The sequence below is a fragment of the Bombina bombina genome, chromosome 1 (assembly GCF_027579735.1).
Source record: "Bombina bombina isolate aBomBom1 chromosome 1, aBomBom1.pri, whole genome shotgun sequence".
NCBI classification, from domain to species: Eukaryota; Metazoa; Chordata; class Amphibia; order Anura; family Bombinatoridae; genus Bombina; species Bombina bombina.
In genome coordinates, this window is record NC_069499.1 from 31,166,282 (window position 1) to 31,178,489 (window position 12,208).

General features: G+C 38.4%; 1 protein-coding gene across 1 annotated transcript in view; it reads right to left on the reverse strand.

Moving 5' to 3' along the window:
- HIF1A (hypoxia inducible factor 1 subunit alpha) overlaps positions 1 to 12,208 on the reverse strand; it is a 52,586-nt gene that overhangs the window by 16,921 nt on the left and 23,457 nt on the right. Inside the window, exons 2-9 of the mRNA XM_053697293.1 lie at positions 8,444 to 8,634; positions 8,011 to 8,156; positions 7,849 to 7,933; positions 6,899 to 7,011; positions 5,240 to 5,439; positions 3,687 to 3,793; positions 397 to 544; positions 88 to 311 (exon numbers count right to left, since the gene is read on the reverse strand). Of these exons, the coding sequence (XP_053553268.1) occupies positions 88 to 311; positions 397 to 544; positions 3,687 to 3,793; positions 5,240 to 5,439; positions 6,899 to 7,011; positions 7,849 to 7,933; positions 8,011 to 8,156; positions 8,444 to 8,634 (1,214 nt within the window). The remainder of the gene's footprint in view (positions 1 to 87; positions 312 to 396; positions 545 to 3,686; positions 3,794 to 5,239; positions 5,440 to 6,898; positions 7,012 to 7,848; positions 7,934 to 8,010; positions 8,157 to 8,443; positions 8,635 to 12,208) is intronic.

Genomic DNA, 12,208 nt, shown 5'->3' on the forward strand with positions numbered 1-12,208 from the left:
ATGGTCAAAACACTTCACAGCAGATTTGGGAATTTCTAACCATTGTAAAAACATCACTAACCAATATCTTGTCTGTAAGACACTCACCACTGGTGCCAAAATCCAATGAAATGATTTCGTCTCCAGCATCTGGTGCAAGTTCCAATAAGGACTCTGGTTCCGTCTTCATCTGTTCAAACAAGCTGCCTGAATCATCTTCTGAATCCAGCTTTGTGAAGAACGTCGGCATCTTCATATCAGAAGACTCGGCTGGTTTCAGGACACTCTCAGTCTGCCCAAGGGATAAGATTATCTGCTTCTCCTCAATGCCGCTGCCAAAGGAGAACAAGAAGCCATATTGCAAGTGTATATGTAAATAAACTGCTATACTGTTGGTCATGTGATAAACCGCCTTACCTGAGAACGTAATTCACACACACAATGCACTGGGGCTGAGAGTTTTTTGTATTGTATATAACTGTGGCTTGTGTTTCAACCCAGACAAAGCCACCTTTCTTGGCAAGCATTCGGTATTGTCCCGTAGTCACCTGACCTTTGGTGAACACTGGAGAAATAAAATACACATTAGCTTAGGGTGAATCAGTTTTTAACACTTTGCCGGCCAGAAATCAAGTCTATAGCAGCTAATGGGTTACAGCTTAAGATTTATATAGCTAGTTTAACCATTATTTTCTGATTTAAACCCAAATTAAACAGAACTAGTTCCTGCAATAGACAGTTTTACATGATTGTAGTTCTCAGCATGAGCAAATCTGTTTAGCCTTTTCACTCAATACTAAACCATCATTTATACAGTAAACCCGACACGTCCCACTGGTATTTCTGTAGGCGTTTGTGTTCACTAAGTTGTCATGTGACCAGATGCTCGAGGGCAAAGTCACAGCTGATGTAGCAGACACAAACATTTCCGGACATAAGCATTTTTTTTATTTAACCCTTTCCTGTCCTATAAATTAAATAAAACCTGCAGCCGGCAGGTTTATTTTAATTTTCGCGCCAAACTTTTGAATTTCTCAGCTAAATAGCAAGTCACCGCTAGATGGCGCTATTTGGCTGTGAAATTCAAAATCCGAAATGTTGGAATATATCGGACGCTTGCCCGCATATGGCAAAACCCTTTGTCGGACATATTCCGACAGAGGACCTGTAAGGGTTAAACAATACACACAAGGGGGCAGTCTTGGAGCATTAAAGTGCACATAAGCTTGAACAGTCTGTTTGTTGCAATAAAAAGCACTGCAATGTATTGTTCATCTATTTCACTGGTTTTCAAACCTGTCCTCAAGCCTCCAACAGGGCAGGTTTTCTGGATTACCTTGGATGAGCGCAGATAAAATATCCATGGTTACTAATCAGCTGATTATTTCACCTGTGCTCCAGTTCAGATGTTAGGGAGGCTGAGGACTGGTTTGGCAGCCAGAGATGTATTTAAATGGTTTTTAGTGTCCATTACCTCCTGTCACAGCCCTACAAGGAGGCTGTGGTCTCTACAGGAAGAGTATCTACCAGCATCGTTTCATACAACTTCCAGAGTAAGGAACATAAAACAGGTTGAGATCTGTTCATATCTTAAAAGGGCTAATTAATTAAAAAATAGTTCTACCAAAACAATAGATATAGATACAGCCATAGAAGGAAATGTGTGGGGGGAGTTAGAGCTTTACAATTCAGAAACTAAAAAAAAAGGGTTAATGGCGAGGAACTGTAGTAAATTTGTAGGTAAAGTACATATTATATTTTGTATCTATCCCAACTTGTTTTATGTCCCTTTAAGTGAATAGACTAGATAGAGTCAGATTTGCTCATGCTCAGAACTGGCAGAATTAAACTTTCAAAAATGTTCCACTCATCTCACTGGGGAGCAAGACCCTACAGTGAGGGCTTACAAGTGCTAATATGTTTAATATGCCTTTTAAAGGGATACAGAACACCTTGAGATTGAAATATGAAAGATTTATTAAAACTAGTAAAATAAATAAATGCTGTATACTTTCACTCTTTTTCCATCATATAATTTAACTCTGGGATTGTGTGCCCCCCCTTCTATGCATTGAAATAGCACTCTGCAGACTTCTTAAGGCTAATACTGCTACATATCCGTCTCTAATTGGCCTCAGCAAGGAGATCAGATTAGGAACCACAAATCAATGCACATTTGTTAACCAAATGACCATATTTGTGTCTACTTCAGTAACAAATCCAGATAAGCTTCCCAATATAGAGCAAGTGGTGAGGGGAGTTTGGCTATTGCAAGACAAGTGTTAATCTGTTCTGCAAATGTTTACACTCAGTTGCTATGCTAATCTTTTGTTAGACAACAGAAGAGCTGTAATTACAATGTGTTTATTTCACTTTAAATCCTTTTTAAGACTCACATTAAAGGGACATTATACACGTTTTTTTCTTTGCATAAATGCTTTGCAGATGATCTATTTATATAGACAAAGCTATTTTTTTTTTTTATATGTATAGTTTTGCTTATTTTTAAATAACATTGCTCTGATTTTCAGACTTCTAACCAAGCCACAAAAAGATTTAGGAGAATACCGACAGATACCGACTCCAGCTTGCTCCTGTTTGTGTAAAGGGTCTTTTCATATGCAAAGGAAGGGCTGTGCATATCATTCTTTATAGTAGTGTCTATTGCATGCAGTTATATGAAAATTGGTGTATACTGTCCCTTTAACTGTTTTTACATTACAGAAAAATCCATTTTAAATGTTATGAGAAGAACTAAAACACGCAAAAACAGCAACTGGAAGGATAAGTAGCTTGTGTTTTGGTGTGTTGTTAAAGGGACATTCTACTCCAAAATTGTTATTTTTTTTTTTAAAGAAGATAGATTATCTCTTTATTACCCATTCCCCAGTTCTGCATAACCAACACTGTTATATTAATACACATTTTACCTCTGATTACCTTGTATCTCAGCCTCTGCAGACTGCCCCCTTATTTTAGTTTTTTTGATAGACTTGATTTTAGCCAATCAGTGCTGACTCCTAGATAACTCCAGTGAGCACAATGTTATCTATATGGCACACAAACTAGCATCATCTAACTATAAAATAGTCCTTTATTTGCTTTTTGTTGTAAATAAAGACCCTTAAACCCCCTTGAACCTTTGTCTCAGTGCACGACATAAGCAGGGCCACATACAGGCAATAGAATGAGAGCAACACAAACCTCTCATGTGAAAAGTACTGCATGTGACTTGCTTGTCCAATCAGGAGTCTGATATAGAACAGGGAAAAAGTGCTCTGGTCACCAGAATATGAACGGAGCTACTGAGTCTGATACTTCTATAATCAGAACCTCACAGACTTGTTTAGTTTGGTCATTTAGATGACTGTAGGCACTTGGCACTCGCACACATTTGACAACAGATATCTCAGCTTGACACCTCAACACTTGTTTTAGCTATAGATGGAAAATTAGAAGCATTTTCAGTTCAGCTTCTTCCCGTTATTGTCACACAGAATTGATTAAATGGTCTTTCAGAACTTCTTGTGGAAAAAGGTTTCAAGTGAGGGGGAGGAGAGCTCTGGCGATTGTGATGACAGTGACAGGAAGACGGCAGTAGGAGCAAGAGGGCCTTTGCTCCTATGAGCTAGAGGGGGAGGTCGTCACCCAAGTGTAATAATATAAAGCTGCTGTATACGGATATAGTCACTGTACCAAGTACTTACTGTCGTGATGAGCTTTGGTCAGGTAATTGGAGTCCAGGGCATGATAATATTCATAAACCGAACGGCCCAAAAGTTCATCTGGCTCATATCCCACTAACTCTGTGACTCTGAACAAGGAAGGAGAGAATTGTACCATGTGATTCTAGAGAAATCTACAGAGATCCTCAGAAAATAAAAAACAGATCATATTAAAAAGGAATTTGAAACCCAAAACATTTCTTTAGAGAGTGAAACAGAACAGACCATTTAAATAAAAAAGTTTCCAATTTACTTCTATTATAAAATCTGTGTCAGAGGTAGTAGGTTGGTGTCTGGAGCACTGCATGACAGGAACTAGTGCTGCCCTCTAGTGCTCTGGCAAATGGGTAACATTCTTACAAAACTGCTGCCTTATAGTGCTCCAGAAATGGGCAGGCGCCTACGCATATGTCCCTGCTTTTCAACAAAAGATAAAGAGAACAAGGAAAAGGATTAGAAGTAAATTAGAAAGTTGTTTAAAATTGCTGCTCTGTCAGAATCATGAAAGAAACATTGTGGGTATTATATTCCTTTAACGCTCCAATGTTTTCACTTGGGCAGCAAAGTGTTAACGAAAAAAAGTTCTAACAGATAAAAGGAAATGATTTCATCTTCGCAAAACGAGATTTTTTTGCAGGAAAATGATGTTAAAGTGAAGGTAAAGTTAGCTTGTGTCGATGCTTGCAAATGTAAATAGCATTAAAAATAATGGTAGTTTAAGTCATCAATTTTCGTATTTCTCAATATTTACCTATTTATCCGCTTTTCTAATTTTGAAAACATTCGTTGTGTAATCTGCCCGTTTTTTTTTCGGAGCCAGGTCACGTTTTTCTAGTACCCAATCATATGTCTGGCCGTTAGGCGGCCGTCATTTGACGTCACTGCATTAGCATAAATTGTGCACATGCGTTAGTTTCACTTACTATGTCTTGTGAACCATGCTCGTTCCAGCTTAGCGCATGCGCAAATCACAGTCAATCAAGCTACTCGCCCGAACGCAGTGTGTTTACACACATTTGGCAACAGTGCGCATGCTCAAACATTCAGAGAAACGAGAACGCGCAAAGACAGTACGTATAGAGCGGGTGGGAACGCTCTATACGTAATACAGAAGAAAAACCAGGAACTAGATGGAGGGAGGCGCTATAAGCGGCTGAACACGGAGAAAAAAAGTATTTATTTTATATTGATATGTATACAAAAATGTGTTAAATTAGCGATCTTGGTATATATCAACTAAATAAACTACTGCTTTCACTTGCGCTAAACTTTACCTTCACTTTAAATGCAGTTTGAGTTCTGTTTCAGCATAAGTTTGGGAGAAACAAAGGGTTAATGTCAGGTGTATTGGTCTGGCATGAAGAGATAAATAAAATCATCACTGCATAACGAGAGCATAAACCATTATTTGTTAAACAGCTTTACAAGGTGCTTTATACAACGGGCACACTAATGATATCTGTTATCCGGTCACATTTAAGCCATTTGATCCTGCAATAGCCGTCAGCACTCCGTTAAATACAAATCCTAAATACCTTTCATCACAGTAGGAGAACCTCATATCAAGGCTATGGCGACTGAGGAAGGTTTTGCTGTCCAGAGGAAACTCGATGTTAGACGGATGAGGAATGGGTTCGCATATCAGCACCATACACGTCATTGGAGGCTTTTTGTACCCAGAATTATTCTGATTATTGCAGTCGTACACCCGCATGTGCCCTGTGCAGTGAAGAACCTGATCATAGACAAATGCTCCATTACAATGATATTAGCAATGGTTATGAGCACACAAAGCCAGGAACACACAACACATTCCACTGGTTGAGACAAAGGAGCCTACACAGATTCATGTGAGTTTGTGGCTTATCAGTTACAATATAAGTTTATCCCAGCTAAATAAAGTTACGCTTCTCTTTTCAAACCAATTCATTGGCCATTAAAGGGACACTGAACCCAATGTTTTTCCTTCATGATTCAGATAGAGCAGCAATTTTAAGCAACATTCTAATTGATCAATTTTTCTTCGTTCTCTTTCTATCTTTATTTGAAAATGGTATCTAAGCTTTTTTGGTTCGGGAACCCTGGACAGAACTTGTTTATTGGTGGATGAATTTATTCAATCAGCAAGAACAACCCAGGTTGTTCACCAAAAAAGGGCCGGCATTTAAACTTACATTCTTGCATTTCAAATAAAGATACCAAGAGAATGAAGAAAATTTGATAATAGGAGTAAATTAGAAAGTTACTTAAAATGTCATGCTCTATCTGAATCACGAAGGAAAAAAAACTAGGTTCAGTGTCCCTTTAAAAAGGCAACAATACGCTGCTGTCTGGCTTATAAGTACCTCTACTAATTGCCAGTGGGCATCAGCCAATCAGCATTAACAGGAAGTGCCCATCAGCTGACTAAACCTAAATACATATAGCTTAGAGTACAGAAGGGAGAGAGTGATGCGATAGTAACTTTCAAGTATATTATGGTCTTTATAAAGCAGAGACTGCCAGAACAAGGGGTCATGATCTCAAGCTTAAAAGGTAGTAGGATCAGGAGTAATCTGAGGAAGCACTTCTTCACCGAAATGGTGGTTGATTCATGGACTAAACTTCCATTAGAAGTGATAAAGAAACACTGGGGGGCGTCAAAAATGCCTGGTATAAGCATAAGGCTATCCTACGTACTAATTAATGCCTGGAATAAGGCTATCCTACGTACTAATTCATTATTATTATTCTTTATTTATAAAGCGCCAACAGATTCCACAGCGCTGCCCATGGGTACAAGGATAAAAGTACAATGGAGAAACAATACAATAAGACACAAAATTTTACAGACAAATACAGGGGGAATTGAGGGCCCTATTCCCATGGGAATTTACAATCTAGATAATTAATGCCTGGTATAAGCATAAGACTATTCTACATACTAATACCAGTGATAAGCATAAGGCTATCCCTACGTACTAATTAATGCTGGGTATAAGCAGAAGGCTAATCTACTTACTAATTAATGCCGGGTATAAGCAAAAGGCTACTCTACATACAAATTAATACCAGTGATAAGCATAAGGCTATCTTCCATACTGATTAATGCAGGAACTAATCTGTGCTAGCACGCCTGCCCCCGGCACATTAGACGAGAGGATCAGATAGCCACCGATATGTATGTAAACTACTCTATACGGATTCATTCATACCTTCCATGTTGCCGACTTAATATTTACGGTCCTTCCTCGACTTGTCAGTGTGCACTTCATACGCAAGAAGAAGCTCCTTTCTGTGATTTGTTCTTTACCCTTTTTTGCTGAGCCTATAAAGAAAAGCAGAAAACCACTATGTTCACAATAAAGAAAAAAACACTCTTAACAGGTTTAATTAATTAAAAAAAAAAAAGTAAAAAAAGAAAATCACTTAAATTTATGTCGCAACCTACAGCTAAACAGAAATCAAAATGAAACATCAGCTCTCCGGCTTGAAACCTTTTTTCTTTTACGTAGTTAGAAAACAGAACAGGTCTCTCAGGCAAAGTTGTAATTTTAATTCACACTTAAAAAGGATACGAAACCCCAAAATTTTCATTTGTGATTCAGACAGGGCATACCATATAAAAAAAATTATTCCAATTTAATATTATTAAATTTGCTTTGTTCCAATGGTATTCTGTGTGTTTTTTTTTTTTAGTAAACAGTGGGGTTGCTGGGAGGAGCATAATGACTGTAAACCCCAAAACGTCAGAGAAACAGTAGCCCCACAAGTGCTGCTCCTCTGGGTTCCCAGCATACCTTGCACCTAGAATAAACATTTCCCCCTCCTACTGGTAGTATACACACATAGGAAGACTGAGGGTCTAGGTGCAGTTAAATACTTATTAGTAGGTCCAGTGTTTGCATAAATCTGTAAGTTTGTACACAACTGTCCTATTTAATCAATTGCAAATCTGCAAGACAGCACTTTGTTTATGAGATATACAATATGTACCGAACAGAGGGGAACACAAACAGGTAAATGCAGGTCTCACTGGGTGACAAGTTAACTCATTGTGAAAGTTCAATAAATTATACAGCAGCTACACTTTTCCTTTTTAGCATAAAGCAACCACGATTGTTTTGACAATAAAGGGCAACATATACAATAAACAAGGACTTGCCGCTTCTGTGCGTCAGCATTTCTCGTAGCTCCTCATGATCACACGGGTGAGTGAAATCAAACACGCTGTGCCCCGTCAGCTCAAACTGTAAATAAAATCTCACAATTAATAGCAATCAAATAGCTGCACAATAGAAGCGATTCATCTTGGTAACTGCCTTACCTGTGTGAGTCCCATGCACTTGTTGACATTTTCCGACAGATAAACCATATCTCCTTCCTCTGTGAGGACCAAAACGAAGCCTTCCAGAGCATTTAAATAGAAGCCGTTTAGCTGGCTATCGAGCTCAGACTCTTCATTTAAGTCACCTGATCGAAACATAACATAATGACACAACGGAAGTGTAACCCTGACCGTGTGTTTTGCACCTAACACTAATAATATGATAGTGCTGAGCTGCGTTCCTTAGTGTTCCTAATTACTGCGCTCGTGGTACATTTACATACGTTGTTTTGAAACAGGAAGAATCATTTGTGTGTTTAGACCTGAAACTGACCCAGGCTGAGAATAGATAATGGGAATGTGGTAACTTGTTTTGTTCTATTTATAATAAAGTCTCGACCTGAAGATGTCAAAGACCCATCTGCAGACTTACCGACTTCAAGAAGCCTCCGCATACGCAGGTAGCTGATGGTCAGCCTCATAATAGAGGCTTTATCAAGGTGGAAGCTCACATTGGGTGGCAGAGGCAGCTCATGAGAGAGTTCATAAAATACCTCCGACTCTTTACTTCTCCGACATCTTGCAGCATCTCGGGATTTCTCCTTCCGCCGCTCCGAACTGATTCTGCAATTACAGTGGGTACAGTACAGTTAACGGAACCTTAATTCATACACATGGCTCCCCCCAATCAGCCTGCGAATTCAAAGCATTATCTTAAGTCATTCTGCAGTGCCCAGTGAGGGACAGTGTCGTATGGCTAGCACAGCTATTGGATAGGAGGTGGGAAAGTCTTGGTGTGGGAAGCTGGAGGGGGTATATTTCAGTACAACTAGCAACAAAATGAAGGTCCGTTTTATCGTATAATCACTTAGTCCATTTTATTTGCTTCCTAGATATAGCCGAGTGTTTAAAAAATGCTTCTGTTTACCATCGCTTTAATTGGCCACAACACGAGAGACGACGAACATAACCAAATGCTTTTATAGAGAGGAAAGGGACAGTTTGTAAGGAAACGTAGCATCTACGGTGCACATTACGCTCCCATTTACTTCTATTTTCACATTTTCTTCGTTTTCCTGTTATCCTTTTTTTGAAAAGCAGGGATGTAAGCTCAGGCGCGTGCACGTGCCTGCAGTACTATATGGCAGCAGTTTTGCAGCTATGTTATACATTAGCAAGAGCACTAGATGGCGGCACTATTTCCGGTCAAGTAGTGCTTCAGGCATGTGCACATGGAGATCTCTTCAACAGAGAACAACAAGAGAACAAACAAAAATTTGATAATAGAAGTAAATTAGAAACTTTCTTTATATTGTATTTTCTATCTGAATCATGGAATAACTATGTTGGGTTTCGTGTCCCTTTAACTTATCCGTCTCATTTACTTTACCTTTAGGAACCAACCAATAGGGTTTTCCGGTTGATATTTAGGGCTCTAATATAGGCCTTGGATAAAGGTTTCTGAGTATCCTCTCTCTAAAAATATTTATAGATCTTTTGCTGCTTTATTAAACCCATTTATTGTAGCGCAATTCTTTCCTAAAGTATAAGATACTTCATGTAGAAAGCGCCTTTGTTTCAACCGATCGCCGCTCTTAGCTGCTACAGCAGCCCATGGCTGAAAAATGTTTTTGCTAAGAGGTGACGTTTTCACCTCTTAGCCAATAGCTGTGCGGTAAATCCGGCTTGGGGCCCATGGGAGCCGGATTTACCACACGGCTATTGGCTGAGAGGTGAAAACGTCCCCACTTAGCAAAAAATGTTTTATGCCTGAGCAGCTAAGAACGGCGACCAATTGAAACAAATAAAGGAGCTTTCTACATCTCTTATACTTAATGAATGAAAGTCCCCTTTTTTAATAGTCAATCCTAGCGTTTGTACAATGCTAGGATTGACTTTCACTTTAAACTCAAACGTTCCCCTGTGGGGATATTTTAAGTAACTAACGGTGCACGAGCACTAGTGGCATGTAAAACATTGTTTGTGGATATAGATTTCCTGTATAATGTTTTCGCAATAGAAATATCAAAAACTCAACTCTGTCTTTGCTCCATTTATGGGTTAAACATTTCATTATTATTCAATTCTTTAATAAATTCATCCAACGTATCAATAGGGCCTTCCCAAAGTATCACAATATCATCAATAGAACGTGCCCATAAAGAAATAAATTGATGATATTTCCGTATACTGTCACTAAAAAACGCACTTGGCCGTCTCTATTGCATCACACAGATTTGTGAGGAGAAAACAAACCCAAAAAAATTTTTGACTGGAAATTTCGTTATTTTAAATGGACAGCACAGCAATGAAATATTTGTTATTTACAAATCGTTTCCAATCATGTGTTTAAATCGCTGATATATACTTTGCATTTATAAGAAATTAATATATTTTGTGCATCTTTAAAAGGCACAAACACATGTTTTAGAAATAGACAACGCATGATGTATTTAAAAAATAAAATAAAAAGCTAAAGAGTTTACAGGAGATGTTGGTCAGTGAATTTGCAGATTCCATCCAAATTGGACTGTAGTAAGCTCCAGATATTTATAGGTTTACTACAAATGAAACACTGCCAGAGTGCAAACTTATCAGAAATCACAGGGAACAAATCCAGAAGCAAACAAAACAATTCTTTAAAAAAAAAAAAAAAAAAAAACTAAACCCAAATTTTTTCTTTCAGAATTCAGATAGAGAAGCAATTTTAAGCAACTAATTTGCGCCTATTATCAATTTTTATTCGTTCTCTTGCTATCTTTATTTTAAAAGCAAGAATGTGAAACCTAAGGAGCCGGTGTTCTAAAAGAAGTTGTATACCGCATAGGAATGTGCGACCTATGTCACTTCCAGTGACATGAATCAGCTGCTGCAGGTGTGTGGCGCTCAATGCGCATGCGCAAGAGGCCCAACCTCCTCCAAACAACTGCTTAAGGCGACTTCTTTGAGAACGGGTCGAGGAATTCTATGGGGTGTGCCACGCATGCGCACACGGCCCTACTCTTTACACATAAGACAAGACACTAGCGGCACACTGGACCCTATTGGTTGTACAGTCACTGACTTCATGGACCAATCCGATAATGCAGCAACACTTTTTTACTATGTATTATCTGATCGGTCCGTAGTCCGTTTGGGGGGGGGGGGGGGGGGTTGTGCTTATAGGGTTTACAGGGGGTGCTGATTGGGCTTACGGAAGTTACACAGGGGGTGCTGATGGGGCTTATGTAGGTTACCCCCTTTGTAACCTACATAAGCCCCATCAGCACCCACTGTAAACCCCATAAGCACAACCCCCCCAGGCACAGCAAGTCGGCGGAATGCAATGGAACAATTTGGAAATTGAATGGAGGTGGGCACAGTGAGCCCCACACCCCTCCAACAGCTGATTACACGTCACACACATTGCATTCCTGCTTTTTAAATAAACATACCAAGAGAATGAGGAGAAATTAATAAATGGCTGCTCTATCTGTATCATTAAAGTGAATGTCAATGTTGATGCTAAAGAGCCCGGTTTTTAAAAATTAGATTAACAGGGGCACTTTAATTCATCAAAATTTACATTTCACTCCAGTTGAGAGAAAAAAAAAAAAAAAAAAAAAACAACACTTAGCTTTTAATCTTCACAGCAGCTCCAGCTTCCTCCGCCCGTGGCAAAGCCTCTTCCTGGGTCTAAAATGAGAAATCCGGCTTCCTCCAATCATGGCGTTGAATCAGACACTGATCCCCGGGGGGGAGCAATGATTGGAGGATGACCTATCTATAATTTCTGACGTCAGAAATGGCTTGCAACGACCGGAGGAGTGAAATGTAAATTTTGATGAATTAAAGTGCCCCTGTTTTTAATCAAACTTTTAAAAACCAGGCACTTTAGCATCAAAATTTACATTCACTTTAAATAAAAAAAATGGGTTTAGTATCCTTTAAAAAAAAAAAAAAAATATCTTGTTCTACTGAAGCAAGGGGAAAGTTTTATATATATATATATATATATATATATATATATATATATATATATATATATATATATATATATATATATATATATATATATATATATATATATATATATATATATATATATATATATATATATATATATATATATATATATATATATATACACATACACACACACAGCAGCTAAGCATCTGATGAGAAATAGGTCTGAACTAGGGACACTAAACATATCCTG